The sequence below is a fragment of the Epargyreus clarus genome, unplaced genomic scaffold (assembly GCF_041222505.1).
Source record: "Epargyreus clarus isolate Ecla_fem2 unplaced genomic scaffold, WU_Ecla_fem_2.2 ptg000015l, whole genome shotgun sequence".
NCBI classification, from domain to species: domain Eukaryota; kingdom Metazoa; phylum Arthropoda; class Insecta; order Lepidoptera; family Hesperiidae; genus Epargyreus; species Epargyreus clarus.
This window is the reverse complement of record NW_027332223.1, coordinates 8,204,378-8,229,439: the sequence shown is the minus strand read 5'-3', so window position 1 is coordinate 8,229,439 and position 25,062 is coordinate 8,204,378. Positions and strand designations below refer to the sequence as shown.

Sequence of the window (25,062 nt, the reverse complement as noted above, 5' to 3'; positions counted from 1 at the left end):
TCGTGCAAATCAGAAACCTATTCCGACTTTACACATGCAAAGCTTAGCTTCGTGACTGAAGTTCGTAAGGCGGTTTTGGAATGATTTTACATTTTCTTAATATACCTACTTTGAAACGTATTGCACACATCATAGAGTACCTAATATCTTTCCGCATGTAAGCATTCAAAACCTGGTCAATTCAACATTATTTTAATTCAGTTTATTCATTCGTCCATTTGTGATTCATTTCCGAAATCTTTGTTTTTGCATTGTATTTCGGCTCGCATTCGTATCAATAAAAACAAACCATGCCACTCGGTAAAACAAACAAATTTTAATATGTCATAGAATATACAAAGATAGAGCAGTATAAATTGGAAAAAAGAAATAAAATTGGGGTTATTTTATTGCTGTAGAAAGACTTTCACTGTATTTTTATCGCCCAACTGAGCTTTATAGAAAATATTGATATAAAAGTATGCTGAATTCTCCACAGATATTAAAACATATTTTTATTGCAGATACATTAAAAATACATGCAATGAAATGTCAGGTTATAAAAATTTAAGAACTTTACGCGAGCAGACTTTTATATTTAAATAGGCTATAAGTTGAAAATACTAATAGATCTAACAATCCTTTATGTCTTTTTGAGGTGAAAATGCAAGTACACGAATATGCAATAGATCACACATTAGGCGAATCCGCAAGAAATGGCAGTAGCAGCGGTGGGTTAGTGCCGCAATCAATGCGCCGCCGGTCCACAGCGTCGGTGCAATTTGTTCAGATTACTGCACATACGATAAAATCGCTTACATTTACATTCGTTACATTTTCGGCTCTGTGCTTTTTACAGTCATGAAGCTCTTAATGCACTTTAAGTCTTTGTTTGCGCTGCTTTGTACCGAAAATAAGTGGGTCGACCTAGAATAATACCGCGATTTTAAAAGTATTTAGCAAATACAAAAAGAAATAAAAATACAGTCTAGAAAAATATTTATTGCAAGTCAATATTATTTTTTCTCGATGACGCCAAAGATTGAAAGTAGATTGTATCTTCTCTGATATAGACTAAAAGCTATGCAAAATCTTCATTATAAAAAAGTTGAATATTAAATAGCTCCTCTTTTGCAGTTCCGTAGTAAAATGTGACGAGTTACATGGTAAAAAACCACAGTTCGAATGCTGCTATTATGATCCATATATATCATTTACGACCCACTCATAAAAACATCGCCCGCGGATATGCACTACGGAGGTGCGATTAAAATAGGTATTAAAGCTGGATTGTCTATAACGAATTCACTCTTTGCATAACTCCGAAATGTATAAAATGCACGTAAACATGAAAGAGCGGTATTGCTATATGAACAACAACAGGAGAATGTTTACACAAAACTTGATGCTCATGTTCAATGTGCTCGCGTTCCACCGTACCGTGTGGGCAACAAGCTTGTACAACATCACAACTTGTGAAGAATTCGAAAATGGTGCCAAGTTCAATCCTCAAAACGTTGTCGATGCCATGTGGAAAATATTCTACTTTTGGTCCGACACATCAGAAGTGACTCCGATTATTTTCTCGCTGCTTGGGAAAAAGGTAAATTAAATGATATATTGAAAGCCATGAAATATTAATATATTCTGTAATGTGTAGGTAGTTGATTTAATGATTCGATCTATTCACTTGCACGCTGAATGAGTTCACAGAGGCAAATTATAAATTATAGTACTTATCTTGTTCTATGTTTTAAATTATAGAGTTTATTAGAACTAATGATATAAGATCTACTTTAACGCATTAGGATAATCCTGTAATGTTAAATGTAAGTTTGTACAAAATAAATAAATAAATAAATCTCAACTTATGCTTGCGTCTTGCTGTGGCTTCATAGCCGTGAATGATAGTAGGTAACGCATGCTCCGATAAATAAAATGTTTTAATAAAATTCATGAAATTAATGACCGACGGGATCTCCCTAATTGTGTGCATACATATCAGTAACTGTATTTTTTATCAAAATATATTTAATAAGTATGCTGTATATAAAAATATGGAAAAAATTCAATATACTTGTTTTTGGTATTAGGTATATATTTGATAGAGTAAAATATTATTTAAAATTCCGTTTGATAAAAAAATTAACAAGTAAATATTTCAAATTTTCTATTCAGTATCAAATAAGGTGTGATGTTCAGCGAAGGTATCTACTCTGGATAATTGTTTTCCTTAATAAAGCATAAAGGCGTCAGTGTTAATAGTGTTGTGCTACGAAGGTAACGGAGGCGCTATTTAATAACGCTAACATGATTAATTTATAACCGACGCTCCTTGTAATTCCTTTATTTATAACATACTAGCTCTCGTGTCGCGACTCCACCCTTGTCCAATGTTTTGAAATCTTTAGCACCTTTATTCAAAACACAACTTTATCGGTTAAAAAGAATTTGAATCATTTTATTTTCCTTATATATGATGGTGTCTACTTATGGAATATTCAAATTCAAAACCATACACCATATTCTTATAGTATTTGATATAAAATTATTCGTAAATAAAATATTATAACTATCAAGTAAGAAAACATGAGCTTCTGTTTAAGGTCTATCTTGTTTCTCACAAAACTCAATCATCAAAATTATATTATACTACCTTGTAAGATTCGATTGTTAAAAACATTGGCTGACTCTAAGCCATAAACTAGAAACTCATGGTCCTCACAGGTATACAGGTCACTCTTTAAACCTTTGCACTCCTATAGCATTACCACAAAATTATACTGACACATTACAATATATATTTACAGCGGCTGGATAAAATCAAAAGAGTAGTATACTGACACATTACAATATATATTTACAGCGGCTGGATAAAATCAAAAGAGTAGTAGACGCGATAGACCCCAATATGGGCGTGGAGTGGCATAAAGCGACGCTGCTTATGGAGCCGCGGCCCGGCATTCAGGTGGTCCTCATGTACGCCGGCACGCCTGGCGCCTTCCGCGCGCTCATCAAGCAAGAACAGCGTCATAAAGGTACGAACGACGCGCCCCCCATATTACCCTCTCGCCCGCCATTTCCGCTCCTAACTTTCCCGACTCCACTCATAATGATAATAAACAGCTCGCTTTAAACGTTTTTTCTCTTCACGATCGTCCGCTAATGAAGGTAGCGGGTTCACTCGTTACAAGAATATTACTCGTACATCAACAATTTATGTTTTGTTCCGTAAAAACCTACAAGTGTTTTTTTAAACGCTTAGCAGTAAAGCTCAAGTTTATGATAATGTACCATCATAACAGTGACTCTATTTACAGTAACAATACGGGGCGCACGAGTATATTTTATCAACGATAGGCACTCACGCCAGCCTATCAAAGAGCTGGAATAATAACAGCTTTAATAACTGAAACGATAACATTTCTTACAATTACCAGAAAAGTTTACGATCAATATTTTTCTTATTGAAATGAAAACACTAAATTACTGACATGTCTATCCAAAATAGTTATTCCAAAGAAAACATACGTTTTTACTGTAAAGTTTATAAAAACAACTACTTCTGTGTATTTTGAACCTTACTATATGTTTGTATTGTAATTTTACGTGATAAAACATTGAATTATAGAGTTCTTCTATTTTCAGCCAGGCCATATCCAGAGCCGTTGATAAAATTCGCGGATGTAAGAATGAAAGTAGTCGGTCGATACATGGGCATGATGTGCTGCGAGGATATAACGGCTTTCGCGTTGGCGCGGCTGGATGAAGTGCCCAAAACCGAGGAAGAGTGTGAAACCGCCGCCGCTACATTAGGCTTAAGAGGACCGGGCGGGCGCTCCTACTTGTATTTTAAGAAAAAAAAGACACCCAACGAACTTTAAAGCGGATATAATAAACTTTCAACTTTACTACTTTACTGTAGTCTATATATAATATATCGAATTATGTCTTTCTTTTTATCGATGCAAAGCATTTGATATCAACATAGTCTTTTTTTATATAATGTAAGAGTAAGTGATGGTAAGTGGCTACTGCCGCCCATGGACATCTGTAATCAACCACAGATAAGATAAAATATTCCTACTTGAGGTCTGCCACAGATGCGCCGCTACCCCTGTGGACAAACCTCGAAAAAGTCTGTCTCCCTTACCACACCCTTCAAACCGGAACACAGCAGCGCCTAACACTGCTGTTATTAGGTAGAAATAGGTGTGGCGGTGGTGCCGCCGTAGTCGAACCACAAAGGGTTCTACCACCTTCCTTTCTTATTAGTCTGATAAGAATACAAAGACAGATATCTAGATAGATAGATATAGTAAGGTACAATTCGATATCACAATAAATACCTATACACTCGTACGATACCATATAGTAAATTATGAGATATGAAAATACATATGCGCCACTAAATTTAGAATTATACTAACAACAACAACAACAACAACAACTGCGGTGCACATTTTTCCTGCAGTTTATTTTCTTTCTCTAATAAAAGCAGACACAACTGACATGATATTAGTAACCTTTGCTAGGCTAGGTTATTTTAGGCCTTATAATAGTTTTAGAAGGAAGCTGTGTATATTTGTATATTTAATATTTCGAAGTTATATACAAAACATCGTATAAGGTGCTAGACACACTATATCAACGAATGACGAATCTTTTATCCATAACTACGTATAACTCTGAGGTAATTTGCACCTTTTTTAATGTTTGATTTTTATTAGAAAAATGTCATAAGGACATTTTTGTTCCTTTCGATAAATTTCATACTGAGATGTTATAGATTTAAGAATGAACTCTTTGACGCTATTAATGCTTTGACCTAAATCTTTTGTTTAATCAACTTCAACTTAACTTTTGTATTTATAAGTATATGTATTTGTAAGTATATGCGTAGTGATATTGAAGTCAGCAATGATTTTTGTCAAAAAAATATATATCATTTTAATGAATAATAGCGCCTTTAGTGAAGTAATAAAAATGAAATCAATTCACTCAGCTCTGTAGAATAAGTAACCCATATTTTACAGACCTTTCCCCTGTTCCCTCTGCGGTTCCGTGATGTTTTAGTGAATAATGTGCAAAACGAAATATCGTGTAGTCCCAATCTAACAATAAATCAATGATCCACTGCGAGTGCGGATCGGCTACACACTTTTATATAGCTGCACTATATTTTAACTTGTTTGTCTATACAAATAAACCAAATTGAAACGTCTGACTGTAATTTCGAAAATATGTATAGGTACAATTACAATTATCATACATATTAGAGCATTTAATTTTTAAAATTAATTTGATTTTATTGTTAGTCCTTACCAAACGGTTTCGTTTTCTTAAGAGCAGTGACTTTCGTCTAAATACCAACTTAATGGGCTAAAAAATGGACTTATAACCTATTTCCTTAAATAAGAAGAAACATTAGCTCTTCCCACGTCAATATCTAGATAAGAATTGTGATGCTTGCAACCGAACCCGAATGGACAAATTCGTTTAGAAGTCCGCAGGCATCGGTAAACTGACCTATTGTTATTTGTACCTATAGTGTTCCGTATTTCGTAAAGGCTGTAATTTTATATGGCTGTAGTAGAATTTTGAAGCTAGGTCAGCCTGATGGCTGAACATTACGGCTCAATAAAGGGGACAATAGCCGAGAGCTTTTTCAATATAGAGTAAAAGCAATCTTGATATTTTTTTCACAGATATCTGTTACGTGTTTTGTTAGCATACATACATATTTGTGCTAACAAAATCCGCTACATACCACATATGTTTAAAATTACCAATATTTTTGATTGGTAGCATGTTCAATTGGCGAACCAACATTCGTTTAAATAACATATAACTTACTTAATGTCAGCAGTCTTGTATGGCAGTAAATGGCAAATTTAGTTGTAAAAACACTGCGCATTTGAACAATATTTCACTCTTTTGTATAATTTAAAACTGCAGCTAAACGCGATCACAAGAAGTTCCTGAACAAAGCTGGGCTAACTACAATGAGCGTTAATAATTAAAAAGTTTCACAAGCTGCATCTGATAGCCTATTGTGATTAAAGTTTGGATCCACTTAGGATTCCGCCCCCGCCCGCTCTACCCACGAAGTAACGTTGGTGGATAGCCTTACCTATACCTGGATAACGTATATGTTACTGCCAAGATCTACATTCAATAAGATATTGTTGGATGGTACCTTGAGGCTTTCCATATCCACCAGAGCAAATTTATTTTCCTCCGCAGCACTAGACGTCAACAAATAAGGTTATTTTTCAATAGAGGGATTTTATTCATTCTTTTGCAGATGGTATAAAGGTCGAGACCACAGAGCTCTCGATACTCCGTTGATTTATAATATTACCTTTGTCATTTGTCTTTCTGTTCGGTGTTTTGTAAGATAATAGCTAGAATTTACAAGAAGCTTGAGAAATATTAACACAAAAGTGTGAGATAAATTATAATATTTAACAAATCCGCTTTGCAATCGTAATCCAATTCATTAGTTTCTAGCATTCAATTTTGTGAAGGAAACTTTGTTACTTCAGCTGTACCAATGACCCGGGCAGCCCTTTTGGATGAATACAAATATTTCGTCGCTAAAAAATTGCACCGGATTCCCATTTTTCCTTATTGGAGCTGCCTTTTTGTTTTAAAAACTTTATTACGTGATCTTCTATCGCGTTGAACGTATTGATCCTGTGAGTAATATATGTTTTTTAATTAAATCCCATACAATAGCGAGCCGCATGACATGCTGCGATTTAACATACCGTTCGCTGGATCATAAATATCGCCTCCCTCGTTTCTTCAGACTCTCATGGTCGATTATATATTAGGATCTTAATCATTTACGTTCATGTTATGAAACTATTAAAGTTCCTTTGATATTTTCAAGTCAACAGCCTTAACGGAGTTTCTCAATCCTGTTGTTCAGGGTCACTTGAGCCTATGTAAACAAGAAACTACATAGGCGACACTTTGGAACTCAAATCTCACATTTTTGTTGGAATTTACTTCTAAAGTGTCACCCTTTTTGTGCTGATTGCCGTTTTTAAGAACGTCAGTGAATAACCAACGCATTTTAGTATATCAATAATTTAAAAACTTAATTTATTTTTTATAGATTGTATATTTTCATTTGTCATCATTTAATACTTGTACGAACATAAAAATGTAATACGTTAACATTGTCACAATATCATTAATTAATTATATACGTATATTATTTTATCTTCGCTTATTATATCAGCAAACGACAATCCCGTCTATTTTCAATATCCAGCACATAATAAGCTCGCTCCAAATACTACCTTATTACCTTTAACCCAGCCGCGATACCTTCGTCAAAAAGGTTTTCTGCTAAAGCCACCGAGTCCAAGAGGAGCGCAAAAATAATACGAATCAGATAACAGTGTCCCCAGCACGTCTTTCCATTTACAGTATTCGGAAAGAATTCCTATTAGTAAACGTACTATCCTGGCTGACGCGGCCGTAAAAAGTTCTCCCTTAATGAATGCTCTCTGATCTCTCGAAAACAAAATGTGTAGCTCATGCTTTGAAAGGATGTAAAAGCAAACTGAGTCAAGTTTATGAGTAGATTTTGGTAAAGTTTAAATAAGAGTATAGTAGTATCACGGTAGTTAGATTTAATTGAAAAAAATGGAAACGGCAAACGTATTAACCTCCCCCATGTTTAAACCCAGTTATAGTCGTCACAATTTAATAGGCCCATTTTGACACATGCCATCCTAATGTCAATAATGACTTAAACTAACTTTTTAGTAGGGAGCTTACAACTCCTTTAGATCATTTAAATAAAAAACGTGATTATTTAATTAGAATGCTTATAAAATTAGGACAAGGTTCGAAAAGACAAGCAAATCTCATCCTTATTTTTAAATTAAATTTTAGCAAATTTGGTTTGTGTATGTATAATTTTGAGTGCGGTTTATGGGACCGGGCAACCCGGATTTTACCGGGACACTTCGGTCTTAAGCTGACTCCGCTAAATCAAACGATTTGGTTTTAATTTTAATTATTACGAACAAGGTATTATTTCACAATTCGCATTAAATATATTAACAACAATAAACATATTAAAAGTATACTAGTAGTTATTGAGATTAGTGGGCTTTACGGACACACAGGGAATATATTATAAACTGATTTTAATTTTTTACATCATAGCACATAGCGCACATGGTCATACGTTTCAGTTGATAATAACAAGTCCATATTTTTATGGATTGGACATCACTAACGAACACTGTACAAAACATACTTCTATTGTCTTTTATATAATTTAATGTTATCAATCAAACGGGTGTACAGGCATCTCCTGAAGACTATGTTAGTCGCCAAATAAGTCAGTCAGCATCTACAATACTGTAAGGAAGAAGTCTATGGAAGCAGGTAATCATACTCTATGTAGCAGGAAAGGTACGGCTGTGATCTCGCCACGTACGTACCAACATAAAAAAATATCTACACTACAATATCGCAAGTTGAATAACCTAAAAGCACTAAAACACTAACAGTTTGAACTAAGCAATAAATGTACCATATTAAACATTGAAGTACGAGTAGCAGGTAGATAATCGTTAAACACAACACAGATGCAATATTCTCAGTAGATTTACTGGTAAGCTTACGCGGGATTAAGGTAACGGTTACAGATACCTACCCGATAAAATAATGTTCCATCTTAACAGAATTGCCACATGCTCCCGACACGACTAGAATAGTGTTTACCTAATATCAACTCTACGCAATTATGGTAATGCCTAAACATGACCTTAATATGAATTAAGGAAATTTACGTGAACACTTAAAGTATGTCATCCTTTAATTAAAACCAAAAATATTCTTAGCGTATAGCCCTCCTGTAAACCCAGTCTGGAGGTGCGGCACGACCAATTTAAATTTAGAGGGTAATTGAAACTGAAGATAAATTTCCTAGTTGTAAAACCAACGCTCAACTTAAGCACGGATACTTTATTGATTTATCTGGAACACAATTGAAGTAGCATTTCTATCACTTTTAAAGTTGGTAATTAATAAATGAGTGTATGAAAAAAATACGTATTTTTGAAGAGAAAACTTCGTTAGCGGTGTTGTGCACTTTTTGTGACACGAGGTTTCGAAAGTTTTCACTTCGACCAGCACTCCCGGAATGCAACCCGTTGATTTTTTACTTCTATAAAATAACAAAATTACATATAGATACTGAGACATTTGGCTGTTTTTTTTATAAGTCCGAGATACGTAGCGTTCTGGACCGTGGGAAGCGTCACAAGGGGCATATATCGGGCGGCAATTTTTTGTTGATTTACAGGGCGGCAATATCAACAAAAAATTAAAAAGATATTAGTACATACATGTCACGTTTATTTCAGTATAATAAAACAAACATACAAACCATATTATATTTTGTTATTCTGCGCAAATGAAGAGGTGTTAATAAAGTTCATGACAATTCGCATATCTTTAAACTAATTCGTTCGATTGATACAACAATCTAAGTATTAAATCAGATTTAGCCCTATTTCGTACTATAGCAGCTAAGTCATCTACAAGTCTATAAACAAATGGAATAATCAGAAACCTTTGTTTTTATTTTCTCTGTAAATATTAAAACAATTTTATTACATAATTGCCGCGGTTTGTTAAAGTTATGCTCTTTCATGTTTTTATAAAAACATTTTATCTTTGTCTGACTGTATATCACTGTCTATTACTTATAATCTACACGGAAACAAAAACAGCTGAATAATTGCCCTGATATAGAGAATTTAACAGAGCAATTAATACGTAGATTTCGTGCACCATACGTGGGTAGGTACTTATCCGAGACGTTCAGACATAGTCCTCAGGGGAAGCAAGATTGATTATATTATATGTCCGTGGGCGGCAGTAGCCCCTTACCATCAGGTGGCCTGCATGCTTATTTGTTTCTTCGGTATTATAAAAAAAAATATGTAGAACACCAAACAAGGGTCATACGTTAAGCCACGAACGAAAGCTCATACATAGTAAACATAAAAGTAAACGTATTCACTCAAAACTACATTTTTTTTAATATAGGAGTAGCAGACGGGCATGCAGTCCACCTTATGGTAAGTGGCTACTGCAGCCCATGGACATCTGTAATCAACTCCAGATAGGATTAAATATTTCTACCTGAGGTCGACCACAGATGTGCCGCTACCCCTGAGGACTAAGCAGAAATGCCTCGGAAATTATGTATCCCTTACCACACCCTTCAAACCAGAACACAGCAGCGCTTAACACTGCTGTTATAAGGCAGAAACAGGTGTGGCGGTGGTGCCGCCGGAGTCGAACCACAAAGGGTTCTACCACCTACATAATAAACTTTAGCAACCAAACCTTTATAACAACAAAACAAAACCATTTTAGCGAGGTATTCATATTGAAGTTAATCAAAGCTTGTAACCATGTAATATCTTTGTTTCTTTACGCTAATGTCTCATCAAACCGCGGGCGTAATTAATGCAGGTTTCATTATCTGACGATACGTTGTACCGACGAGGTTTCATTGTACCTGAGACATATTATATACCAGCGTATTGAGTAATACATACGAGTTTATATTCAACGCGAGACTAAATGTAGCTGTATATTTGAAACACTTGAAATGTACGGTGTACCTAATTAAGAATTTTATATGTACGAATTTACTACATTTCAGCTTATTTTTTATAATATAGGTAGTAGACGAGCATGCAGTCCACTTGATAGTAAGTGGCTACTGCCACCCATGGACATCTGTAATCAACCTCAGATAGGAATAGATATTCCTACCTAAGGTCACATATGCTTCAAACCAGAATACTGCAATGCTTAACACTGCTGTTATGAGGCAGTTACCCAGTTTTAATAGTTAGTTAAAATCTTTAAGACGATGTTAGTTAAATTTCATCATATTGTATAATTTTAACAGCCTATACACACTTTATACCTATCTAATATATAATTTTCCTTTAAAACTTAAGTTTAAAAACATGACTATTTTTCATAATTAGTACAACCTATGTTTTCAATTACAATTAGGAACGGTTTGCGAGTTAATTACAGAAATTTTATAACATTTTATGAGTTTGTTGTGAATTGTTTGTGTCTTTAATTTGATACCTGGAACCAATGAGCAACTTTTAATGAGGATAAAAATTTAAATTGAGGTCAGCCCGTTCGCTGCACGAAACTACTCGCAAAATTTTGAATTTAACTTTTCATTCTTTGCGCCCACCCCTGTCTCCGTTCCATCCGAAACAAATATCAAATGTGCCAAAATTCCACTGTTCCAATCCGACATTCAAGTCTAACTCTTACGCTAAAGTTTTATCATTCAAGCACTCGTGAAAGTCTAATTGAATAAAAAACTTCTGACTTTGACTTTGAAGCGATGCCAGAGGAAAAGGCTGTAACAGATAGCTTTCCGTTTCCATCAGATTTCCGTTTTGCAAATCCAATAAATCACCATGGTTTCTTTACCTACAAGGAAAATAGATACCTATATACAATTTTACACAAACGATTATCAATAATAACATTATTTTTTACGAACCAACAGAGCAAGTTAAATGTAAGCTTGTAAAAACATGACATGAACCACTTATATGTAGCAATATAACTACCACTTTTGAAACATATTATATTGTGTGCTATAAGCTAAATTTACATTCAAAAATATACTAATCAATGGAAGTACTTCTACATAATATACATACTATAAATAATACATACCTTTAACAAGTAGCACCTGTGACATTATAATAAGATATCTAATATAGATCTGCCTATAATAACATGGTCATGTTGAAAGGGCTAAATGTTAAAGTAAAAATAGATGTAAGCGATGCCTTTTAGAGGAGATTCTTGTTTTATTATTTTATGCTTTTAGAGAATTATCCTCCAACGTATTGAAATAGCTTGATGGAGTATGCCCCTTGGTTGCTGGGTAGAGCTGTGACCACCAATAAGTTATTTAGCTAAAAATGACTTTGAAATAAGTATATATTTTAAAGTACTTAAAGTACTTTGTGTTACATAAATTCTTAATATAACCTGGTAAGTCGTACCTAGGTAAGATGATAATTGTAATTACAAAACCCAAATTTGGTGATACTTCGAAACAAAAACTCCAAAATATTTCGTAGGTATAAAATATTACGACAACATTTATAATGTTATAGCTATCTTCCTACTAAAAGACATCGATACTTTGAATCTTTGCACATGCCGAAGAGGGTAAAACCCTTCATAAATGTTCACGTCAGTTGACACAGCCAAAACATCTTTTACCCTACTCTCAAGAGGCACAACCGCCTTTCGTGTCAACCAACTTACTTCTTACGTATCTTTCCTTTCCTTTTCGGAAAGAATCGTTTATAGGTACTTTGGGCACATCAGTATGACCATTTTCGTTCTAACATTTATTGTTAGGCAAGTGTCGGGACGGGCGAAATACATTTAGTGTCCCATCCATTGGACTTCTGTTGGGAAAAAGAATTCATATATTTTTTAGTTTTATTCAGGGATAGTATTCGTCGAGCGAACTAAATTATGCCATTATCTTGATGAAAAATTGAGGATTTTTATTGGGTTGGTTTTTTTGGTGTATATTTTTACTAGCGGACAAAAAAATATACGCGACAAATAGATAACCTCTGTTCCTTTGGAAAGTTTATTAAAAAAGACAAAAGGTACTGAATTGCGTTGTCTCTTTACATATTATTATTATTCAAAATATAATTTTATAATTCGCCTACAATAACTAACATTATATGTTACACAAGCTGCAATAATAAAGAGGAACTAATAAAGATGTGTTTGGGGCACACGAGCTGTAAATCATTCTGAAAAGCCATTTAGATACAAAGGGTATGGTCAATAAACTCACATACTGGACGTACATAGCTGATACAATACAAATTATGTGTGCCAAATTTATATTTTTGCGAGCTCCTCCACGCGGTTTCATTAGCTATCACTCCTCATTCATTTTTTTATTTACACAAAGAAAACTTTAATTAAAAATTTAGAAAATCCTCAATTCTGACTGGAAAAAAGCTTATCCTTGAACAACTGAATGAATTTTCTTTAATGATAGTCACAAGACACACTTAAAAAAAAATAATAATAAATATCACCAGGCACGTTCTACTTATTAATATTATATTTACCTTTTCGCCGGGTTAAAAACAAAATAATTTGGAAATTACAAGTACTCTTTGTTATTGTTGTGGATTACTTTTCTTTGGACCCAAGACAATATCCCAAAAATGCGTCCAAAATCTGATATCTTATTTTCCGACCACACCTACCTAATGCAGCGACTAATAAACCGGTCACGTTGACGTTATTTATTGTTATCGCAACAACACGGGGCAAAAATCCTCGCCTCCAATCTAATTTGATGTCTCGAGTGTTTTTCGAGGAGTCGTACTGTCAAAGATTGTGAATAATACATACCGTCTCTATATTTTTGTAACTCTCAATAATCACAGTGATTTGCTGCTATTTTTTTGAATTAATATAGAGAAGTAAATAAAAATTTAAATATGTATGATTAGAAAATAACTGTAAATATAAATATTCTTTGTGTATAGACAATTAAATACACAAACTTTTTTTAGGAGTCCGTAGCTAAGTGGCAAAAGCCGAACCCATCTTATTTCATTATGTACGTTTGTCTGTACTTAGGTCACAACCATTTCACCCAATAGCTATTGGATCTATACGGGATAGTTCTAAAATCGTGTATATAACCACAAATAATTTAAAAATTAAACAAATATATACATGTAACTAGGACATGAAAAAAAGTTTAAATGCACATGAACGTGTGGGTTTTATGCGAAACGGATATAGAAGTTTTAAACGTCACTTTTATTCCAATACTTGGTGAAATATGCACATCTAAAGTCGTAAAAAGCGTCCCCTTCTAACTTTCCAACTATGGGGTGGAGAATCCTGAAAAAAATTCGTGTAAGTAATAGAACTTATACAACACTTGCAACAAAAATTGGTTTGAATTAGTTATGAAGCGCGGTTCTTGATTAATGAAATACTTTTGGCTTAACTCTATGCTATTTTGAGTTTACCTACCATAAAAGTAATTTAATATTTGCAATGCTCTTGAGAAATACGAAGGAAAACAAACAGATTTTTGGCTGTCGATAATATTGACGTTCTCGAAAACAGAACCCTTTCGTGTTAATGATTCATTTGGATTTTTAAGAACATTATTTGCATGTTTGTGCATTTGTCTCTCTGTCCGTCGCTTCAACGATAATTTACGCATCGATAAATAACACTACAAGAGAAATGTAAGCTTTACTACTACGAAAATGTCTTCGATACCTGTATGAAAATCAAAAATATATCGCGAGCGTGCACGCGGGCGGGGCCGCGCGAATTGCTCGTCATTCATACATTTTAATAATGAAATCGATGACCTGTGTGGCAGAACGGCTGTGCCGCCTCGCTATTCCCCGATTCGATTACCGGTTTGTGTACTTTATATTTTATAGATATGTATGTTCTTGATACCGACAACTCAGGAAATGACTTTTTATGGCACAACAAATAACGAAAGATTAAAAAAAATGTACTGCACATACGTGAGTTTTTAACAGGTAAACTCATACCTGTATTTTTGTAAATCGTCTACCAATCGTTGTAAAATTACCATATTCACCCCAATCCCAAAACGCACTTGTTCTAAAATATTAAGTAGAATTATTGTTTTCTCTATCTTTTTTATTTGCTTAGAAAGCAGGGGTCTGCAGTTGTCCCGTCCATTCAGTCCGAAGTGATTAATGGCAACTGTATTAGCGAAAACTTTTTACGTATGTAGTTAAGGATAGATCCTTCTTCGCCTGTCAAGAGTTCTGTGTTTCATTTGTAACTTAAATTGAACCGATCGTTTCTATCGGATTTTTACGTTTAAAATACTTATCGCTCCACAGTCGCTAAAATTACCTATGTGACATTATTTGAAATTGTGTCAACATGCCCGCGGGGTACACAAGGCACGTCGCGCGGCTTTGGCTAACAGAGCTCCGGGCGGCGGCAGTCGGAGCTGGTCGCCCGACCGCCCTCTGGTCCGGTAAATACAGCCTCCTCGCCTCTCGGGTATGGATTATTCGCAGCAAGCGGCAAGCGGAACCAGTGCGACCCACGCGCTCCTCGCGGTCGCTCGCTCCGTCGGCGCCGGCATTGCACGTAGCGGCGCGCGTCGCGTAGCTCGTAGCTCGTAGCTCGTCGACCCGCGTAGAGCGTCCGCACTTCGCTCGGGGCCCGCGAATGTAACCTTTTACCCGTAACATTGGGTCTGCTTTAGCGTTGTTATTTAAAGAATGCCATTAATAAAGGCCCCATTGTGTTCAAATGACGAGACTAATACCACATTAATTTATCATGAAAAGCACCTGTGGAAGCATTAATTTTTGTGCAATTTATGACTGACTTTGTGCTTGCCTAATCTAAGCTTATCGTAAGTATTTTATTATTATTTACCTAACTATTACTTAAGAAGAAAAGTTGGTTTCCTTTATATTACGATGACGAGTTAAGTTATTAAAACTTTTGTTTATGTATAATATTATTCTTAATATTTATTTTTATTTATATTATTGTTTCTTTTAAATATTTTCTGCTCTGACGGTTGCTTACGATTATTTTATTTTTATTAAGAATTAAGTAATGTATAGAAATTATTTAAATAATTTGTATAACAGCTTATTTATATTCTATAAATTTTATGATTATATTTCAGATTTAAAATAGTTTTGATTTATTTTATTTCAAATGGTTTTTAAGGCTATATATCACTTACACATATTTTTATTAAATCTAGTTATGTTTTAAATACAAACTGAATTATTTTATTTGCTACGACTACTTTTATAAAAATCATTATTAGCTAAACATATTCCCAGGAGACCCATACAAAATTAAAAATGCACTTATATAAATAAAAATACATTAAATAAAAATAAAAATGCATTTAAGATTATACAGTACGAGCAGTAGAGCAGACTACCTAAAGTGGGTGTCTGCCGCCCATGGACCCACCTAAATGGGGTATCTAATCTCAACACGAGTTCTACCGTACGTCGTCACAGTTGTGCTGCTACCTGACCAAGTTGAAATACCGCGTATTACTATTTCTTTCTTACCGCAACCTTAAACCACAAAGCAGCCGCTTAAAAGTCCTTTCAAGGTAGAAATATAGGTAAAGATGGTGCTGCCCCAGTCGAATTACCTACAACTACCACTAAAAGGTAATATTAAAAATCTGTTATATACGTAAATACGTACAAATATATTTCAAAATATAAATTACCTTTATATTTACTTTCATTAATATTGGGCTAATGTTATAAAGCGTTTCAATTTCAAAATGAAAAACGAAGATTCGCTATAATTAATTACGACGACTTCTAAAATTATACGAACAATTACGAAAAAACTATTCATTTTTGTCGTAATAAATATAAGAACTTCACTTTATGCTAACACAAAGAAGTACACTTATTCAAGTGCGATCACACGTCCGCATTCATTTTTCATGTAGCGCAAATCCCTCTAATCTTTCTCTATGAAACGAATATAAAATGTAGCATGTTATATTTTTAACGAAGATTTATATTTATTTGGAATTCTACAGCGTCTCTTGTTTGCATTTTACAGCTAGAATAAAATGTTATGCGTGTACGCGTGTGTGTTACGTATCTATTTGTTTAAATAACGTGTAAATTATGCATAAGTAAATTAAAACTTAAATAATAAAATACTTAATATAACAACTTAATTGTTTACTTAGCTATTAAATATTAAGAAATTAATTAATTAAGATTTATTGCTTTACCCGCAAGGGCTTCAATCTTCGAGCTACAAATCTTATAAATTCGACTGCATAAATTAGAGAACTCAAAGATGCATTTACTAAAAAGAACCCATACCTAATTTGAAGAACGTATGTGCCTATAATGTCACTCAAAATATTTCTTAAAGTTTGCTTCTGGTTCATGGAATAAGACCCATAAAACTTCTGAGATGAAGATAAATCTAATGACACTTCAAATCATACTTCAAGTCTGTCATAAAGTTGGGCTAAAGGCTGTTACAAAAATCCACATAACATAGATGTAAATACAATCATAAAACTTTTTACCTTCCCAACGTGATCATTTGTTACTTGACTGTATTTAAATATTCTTGCGTGGTTCATTAGTTGGGTATTACTTTATTGGTAAAATATAAAATAGTTAGGTACATTTACATATAAATGCTTCCACAAATAAAAACGATTTTAAAATTTCTGTGATTTCACTCAGATCTTAAGAATAGCCTGTAAAATAATATCTTATATCAGTTAACCTTTTATATTTCAAGTTATATTACAAGAGTACCTGTACTACCTTTTAAAGCTAGGCAACTGTAACTTAGTCTAACAAAGGAAGACTATCCCTAGTATAAAGCGACATATTTAAGAAACCAATTGAAAAACTTGCCGCCAGCACATTATGCGCGTGTTCCCACAAATCATGCAAGACAATCTGTTTGGTTACATATTGTCACTTCAGACGGTGACACAAAAAACTACTCGTACATCTGTGCAGTGCAATCATACGTCGCATTCATTCTCCGTGCGCCGTAAATCCCTCTGATGTCTCTCTAACAACGGAACAGTGAATGAATCCGTTTTGAATTTAGCATAAATTCTTAGTCACGTTTTCATACATTCATTCATTTTTGAAATTCCCGTACCGTAAAGGGATATAGACATTGTTTCTTATCAATAAAATACTAAGTACCATTGTACATATCTGACTGTTTTAAAGACAGTTTTGTATGTTATGGTATTATTAATTACTTGTGTTTCGACTCCCTTCAATACCGATACCCGATAACCCTTCGTGGTTCGACTCCAAAGGAACCATCGCCACACCTATTTTGCCTTATAAAACCAGTGTTAAGCGCTGCTGTGTTCTAGCTTTAAGGGTGTTCTAGCGAGACACAGTAACACAAAGCGTTCCAACTTAGTCCAGGCTACCCCAAGTAGGAGAATATAAAAAAAAAAGATTCGATGACAGTTTTCCATGAAAGGCAGTGAACAATTACTATCATGTACACTGCATGCTCGTATGCTAATTGAATACACGTGTAGCTTTCTATTTATACCCCTTGCTGAAACATTTGGACATATACTACTTACTATATTAGTATGATTGTAACCCTACCTGAAATCAATGCAAATGCGATGCTCACCCAGAGGTAAATTCTCTTTGTAAGTCGTGTTTGTGCAGTCTGTCTTGCCTGCATATCAAATCATAATCCAGCAGTGCATCCAATATTCCTTTAACTCAGAATTCCTAATAACAATGGCGTCTGCAATAGAATCGTATTTTAACCAATGTAAGATTATATTCTACTATCAATTTAGTTATGATATTATTATTTGAAAAACTGAAATTGAATAAAATGAATTGAATATCTCGCAACCCGTGCTCATCAGTGGAGCAGTAATAGTTTAATTTGAATATACTTATAATAGTACGCTACTGAGTTAAGCACTTGAAATGTTACTCCAAATGACTCTCCAAAATATAAAACGCTCAATTAATACCTAAAAATTTTAATTTAAAAGTACATGCATCATGTTACAATTTCAATTTGATTGTGTTTTGGATTGGGAAATTCGATACACGGATGTTAAATGATTTGATAGAATTTAATTTGGCACAACGAAGAGCTTTGTTTTGTAATAATGTACATCGGGTGTTTCAATCATTCACCTAAATATTTTAATACAAAATATATTAAATTATTGTTTTACGAAAGTGGAAGAGCAAAAGCTTGCAGTGTACGTTATGGTTAGTGGTCACTGCTGCCCATAGGCATATGGAGATTTGTGGCCAACTCCATGTACAAGAAGAGTTCGTGTAAAAAAGGTGTAGGTGTGGTGTTGATATTTTGAAAGAAAAATAACAACTAAAGCGAGTTTATTTATGTACATGGACAATAACAAGCGGTTTATATGAGTATTTGCGGCCTTTAAAGTAAAAGTTCAGCAATATTGTACAATCTACTTTATTATACTATATTACGATCTTTGAATATATGACCTCCATAAAAAGCTACCATGATATTCTTTATTTTAAAAATTACAAAAAATATGAACGTTGAAAATCACAGATAAATACTCTTAGTTCAAGACATTCACCCAAGACAGCCAGCCCAGTTGGGATGAGACGAGCTTAGCTTAGCAATTATAAAAAAAACTTTGCAACAAAACTAGCTATAATGACTTTTCCTCTCTATGTTCATGCAAACTGAGTGATTAAAAAATGTAGAAATTGACACAGCTAATCCCGATTTGATTAACGGGAATGGTTTGTTTTTATTAAATTTGTCGGGTTTGTTGTTTTTATTAAATCAAATTTTGACTTTCAATTCGGCACCAAAATAATTACTTTTATACTTATATTTTTTGTGTTTCCCCGATTTTTTTTCACTTATAGACATATTATATACATATTACATAAATATAGTCACGTCTACAACCCGTTGTTAGTATATTAAAATCATGGCAACTTCCTCGACAAAGTAATTGTTTCTTAAGAGTTTTTGAGCGTTCCAACGCCGTTTGTTAGCGCCTACTGACTGAACAAATAAGTATTATACAAGGTTGTTTTCTTACCGGGAATGCCTGGGAATATAAATGATTGGCAGTAAAGATTCATTACGGCACACAAATACAGTTGTATAACGAATCGCTCAACGTCAGCCAACCGAAAAAGATAAATTAACACATCAAACTAGGAGACTTAAGTGCGTAGCTCACTGGAGCCAATTAGAATCGTAGAAGAACACTCTGTATATGTAAAGTATAATATATTACACTAAAATAGATTAATCTATACTAATATTATAAAGAGGAAAACTTTGTTTGTTTGTTTGATTGTAATGAATAGGCTCAAAATCTACTGGACCGATTTTAAAAATTATTTCACCATTCGAAAGCTACATTATCCACGAGTAACATAGGCTATATTTTATACAAAATATAATTGATAAATAGATTTTGAGGCGGTACAAAGTTTGCCGGGTCAGTTAGTAAAATATATAAACAAATTTGGAGCGTCTCTCTGTTGTTTAAAAATACTAGTTTTTGGACAGTAATCAAAATTCAATCATAACATTTGCATTTTTCGCATATTTTCTGCATCCAGAAATGTTTATTGATATGGATCTAATACTACCAAGCAAAACAAAACAAAACTGGTGAAAAAATTGACAAAAAAGGTACTAAACTATTTTGTCTTTACCTATTTTTATTTCGATTTTCAAATTTAATTGTATGTAAGCCATTGTGCTTAGGTACGAGTATGTCTCGTAGTTAACCTTAGTAAAAAATTTACTGTTAGCTTTCTGTATTTAGAGCTAATTTAAACAACCGATTTTCACTCAAAAGGAATATCAACTACGGTAGATAAAGCCTATGAAACGGTTACCTACCCTGTACCCTGTGACTCGTATAAATCATAACTGATCTTGATCTACAGAATTAAGCGACACCGAGCGCGGTCGAGAGTTAGATGGTTGACCGCTAATGGCTAAGTTTCACGCACGCTCGTATGCATCAAAGGACACGTTAAGCTATTGGTCCGGCATGTTAACATTGGATAGTAGCCATTAAACCTTACCGGAGACCCTTTGGGTTGAAAACATTCAACTCGGATTTTGAACTAACACATAGGTACTTATTTACTCGTACCTCCATCTATTTTTTGGGGCAGAGTAGTAGTATATACCACTAACCTTTAGTAGCTGTAAGATAACAGGGACAAACAGTGGCATATAAAAAGGGTTCCAGCCTATATTTATCCCGAAATTTTCCTAATGTTCATAAAAAATGTGTAAAAGTCACAAGTGTGATTTTTTTTCTCTCGAAATCCTAATACAACAAAAATTCGGTTTCGGCTCAATGTATGTTAAATGTTTAATGTTGTACAATGAAATAACGTAGACCACGCGTTTAATCTTTCCATTAACCTCAATACAAACAACTTAACCAAAATTTGTTTTGGTCAGGGCGCGTATCCACGTATCCATTGCGGGTCAAATTAATTGCTCAATGTAGTCATTGGGCCGCTCAATTTTTCATGTGCTTCTGATAAAATTTGTCATTTTTATGATTAAGTTAAAATTAGAAGCTTATCTTAAAATATTACAGACGTGATATGTTGCTGTAAGATATTGTTTTTAAAGTTATGTTCGTATTAAGAATTAGTGATATTTACTACTTTAAAGAAAATGAGAAACATCGTGAGCACATACGTGATTGAGTGTTCTCTATATTGTGTAACTCTTCAACTGTAACCCGTCCCATCCTGAGAGAAAAAGCACCACTGGATTAGGAATAGATAGATGAAGTCGATTAAAAATCATAATTTATCAAACACCTTCTTATTTTTGATCCATCTCAATTATTATATTTCTAGGTAATACCTTTTCATATGTCATTGTTCTTTATTCATGCTATGTTATTCTCATAAAATTACTCCCTGAAATGTCTACATTAAGTAGCACAAAATATAACATGACTCCCGTCCAATAAGAGATATACTAGCTATGTTTTGGTTCCAAAAGTTTATGATCAATAGATTTTAATATGTAAATAATTAGCGTTTTCATCCTGCGGTGAGGTACAACACCGCGTTGGGGAGCTCGAGCCTCGAGGGTCCCCTTTTTACCCGGGCAACTTGTCGAGGTCAACTGCCTGTAGCTGGTATGACCCGTTGTTGGGTGAAATTAAGGACTCTGCTAGTCTGGTACGTCTAATCAAAGACTAATCCTTCTAGCAGTTGGCAAAAAAAACAAATCTGCAATTTGTCAACTAATAGTTCCACGAGCGAAAATTTAATATATTTATGACTGAAAAAACTGAAATGAAAACTTGGTCACGGGTTTGAGTTACAGTAACAAGAAGTTATTAATTATTACATATGCTAACGAAGCTAAGTAGCACTCAACTAGAAGTAGGAATTTGTATGTAAAAATAAAATGAAGCAAATCATGAACTGTTTGCTTTGAGTTTGGTATTAATGTAGCAAAAACATATGTATTGGAATACAATATTCATGGAGAAATCAATTTCAAATCAATATAAATACAATAATAATAGTAGTTATGTAATAAGGAACCATTATACAAATTGTTGAAAACTGTTTTTTGTACAGAGATAACTGTAAAAACATACATGTTATGTATAGCTCACGTGACAAGTTTCTAGCATTGTGTAAATTTGAAAATAAAAAAAAATATAAATAAATAACTTTAAATAAATGATAAGACTTTTCTACATACTTAATCATATATACATATCCATCCTAGTCGAGAATCTAGATCCTGACGAAAGACACTTTAATGCATCATTTTTTACACGCTTTATATTAGCTTCACTTGTATGTTTGTCAGTGAGTAACTCCGTTTTTCAGTAGAAAGAGATCAAAATACATCCTTATCTTATCCTGCATGTATGAAGGAACGGAATAGAATACTTTTCTACTTTTTAGTTGATTTTATCATAAAAGCGTGTTTTTTGGTTTTTTGAACTATATTTATTACATTAAATTCATTTACGTGAACAAACGTAACAGACGTACCTACAGCAAATAACGTAACTTATTATTACGTGAAATATTTTCGTAAAGTCAACTCAAAGTAACATTCTACAAGAATATAATTATATACCTAAAACATTGTTCTTATTATATTATGGACTACGTTTCATACAATTAATTATTTTTATAAACGGTCAAGACGGGGTTTACAACAATGGTAGAAAATCATTTATATATAATAGAGCTAAAATAAAGTTCTATTTTCTTACGTAAAAATAAAAATAAATTCACATCTTTCGAAGGTTTCACAGATCGTAGATATCCCATAAAAACGTGTCGCCCTCATGTCACTGCCGGATAATCCAGGTAAATCTAAGTCCTGATGACATCCGCACCGAATCCTCATTGAATTACGAATACACGTTTTAGCGAAAATATATATTGTTTACACAGTATTTGAGCCGTGTTCAAGTTAGTAAAGATTAATGCGAAAAAAATCATGAATGGTTTATACAACGTTTCACTTGCTTCAAACATAGTAGAGCACGTTAAAAAGCACTTACAAATGAAAACGGCACTTGAAAGCACGCAACATTAATTTTTTCTACGATTCGGGATTTAATGTGGAAAAGAAATTTATACTTCCACGGTATTTGAATACACCAATCTATAAAAATGAAAATATGTACGAAAATTTTACTACGTTTTCACAGTTCGTTTCATCATCATGACGAAGCGAAAAATTCGCTTTATTTCTGTTTATTTTTATGATTATTTAATAACTATGAACACTAACGAGTCCATGCATACATCGATGATAGACGTTTATATATTACATGTCGGACACAGCAGCGGCATTTAAATCAACGTCACTGCGGTTTTGAATTCAATTTTTGTTAAATGGCTGAGCAAAAAGAACCGTAGTTATCAATTCACAAACATATTGGATGTAAGCGTTGCGGCTGCTTGCAACAAATATGAAAAATATTTCAATTTTGCCAAATAGCAAAAGCCGTATTCTATTTTGTTAATACTAGGTGATCATGGCGTACACGAGTAAGCATGGAGTCTCCTAATAACGTTTGAATGCAATCTCGCTTGATGAAAAAGCGGCCTAAGATAAGAAAAGCTTTTCTAGAAAATGCCTATTCACCGTTGCCTTAATGATTAGGTTTATCCTCTAATTGGATAAACCGATTTCGTAAAAGTAAATGCTTTCTCCAAGCAGTGCCAAGTCTTTTAAAAAAATACGTCTTTACTTGTTAAGTTTTTCTTCAAATTTGTTCGACTCTGGATCCACCGCTGCTACACCTATTTCAATAATAAAATAGGAATTTATATGCTGCTGCGTTGTATTTTAAGGGATATAGGTTTATACCTATACCATCTTTATAGATGAGATATTTATGTGAGGCATTTCAACTTAGTACTCACGAGTAGCAACCTATCTGTGGCCGAGTTTAAGTAAAATTTTAATTCTATATAAGGTTGATATCTATAGATTTACATGGGCTGCAGGGGCCACTAACCATCGATTGCTGCATATTAAAAAAAATACAATAACTCAAATTGTTCTGTATTAGTTTAATAAAGTTATATACATAGTGGCTTTCCATCTCAATCTCCTGGCTTTCTCAGTCTTTCCACCGATCGACCAGCGTCTCTCATTATGCGAAGACATTGCTTTTCCATTGAATTCTTCATTTTCTGGGCTATTCTCTGAATATAATATGATTTTATAAAATATTTCTGCCAAGCTTGAACTCGCGATTGTTATTCCCAACACGTACTACGATAGATAGGTAGATAACTTTAGTTTGTAGTGTATATCATAAATATACCGTAGATTTAATATAATAACACAAATATATTAAACATCACATATCAAATATCAGTTTTAGATGATTTTGGAAAAATGTAAATTGATATGTGAAATGGATTATTACTGAGTATAACGATTTCTTTACTAATTCACGGTTAAATCTAAAATTAGAGAACAAAAGACAATTGAGAATGTTTTTATTGAACTTTTAGGCATGTTAAAGCCGTGAAATCATTTGTTTAAGTAAAATCAGACGTGTGTCGTTTTATACCTACCCCGGATCCCAGTACAGAGGCCAACATTAAAAAAACGTTTATAATAGTACCTAATATTAGTTACTAGTACTTGTGGATATTACTAAAACCAAAGGTCACAATCATTACTTGTAAGACTGAAGCAAAAAGCAGGCAAATAACATCTGTGATTACTGCGGGTTTGTACGGTGCAATCGCTTGGAACCCCTAATTAGGTTAGAGCTTACAATGTACTCTTGGCGGGGTTGAAGGATGTGTGTTCTGAAGCCACCACGCGCTTACCGCTCTCGATTATTTTTTCTAGACGAGTGAGCATTTTTCTCGACCGCTTACAAATGACCGCTTAGTA

General features: G+C 33.8%; 2 protein-coding genes and 1 long non-coding RNA gene across 3 annotated transcripts in view; 2 read left to right on the top strand and 1 right to left on the bottom strand.

Moving 5' to 3' along the window:
- The first annotated feature begins 1,128 nt into the window (after nucleotides 1-1,128).
- On the top strand, nucleotides 1,129-3,914 carry LOC140748333 (uncharacterized). The gene is made up of 3 exons (XM_073081174.1): nucleotides 1,129-1,582; nucleotides 2,846-3,017; nucleotides 3,628-3,914. The coding sequence occupies exons 1-3, from the start codon at nucleotides 1,307-1,309 to the stop codon at nucleotides 3,861-3,863; spliced, it is 684 nt and encodes a 227-aa protein (XP_072937275.1). The 5' UTR covers nucleotides 1,129-1,306; the 3' UTR covers nucleotides 3,864-3,914.
- A 2,512-nt stretch (nucleotides 3,915-6,426) lies between these two features.
- Nucleotides 6,427-6,887, bottom strand: LOC140748374 (uncharacterized). The gene is made up of 2 exons (XR_012102947.1): nucleotides 6,753-6,887; nucleotides 6,427-6,678 (listed from the first exon to the last, which is right to left on the bottom strand). It is a non-coding gene; the product is annotated as an uncharacterized LOC140748374 (long non-coding RNA).
- Nucleotides 6,888-15,153: 8,266 nt separating this feature from the next.
- Nucleotides 15,154-25,062, top strand: part of LOC140748195 (uncharacterized) — a 33,276-nt gene continuing 23,367 nt past the window's right edge. Inside the window, exon 1 of the mRNA XM_073080946.1 lies at nucleotides 15,154-15,499. The gene's annotated coding sequence lies outside the window, so the exon portion shown is untranslated. The remainder of the gene's footprint in view (nucleotides 15,500-25,062) is intronic.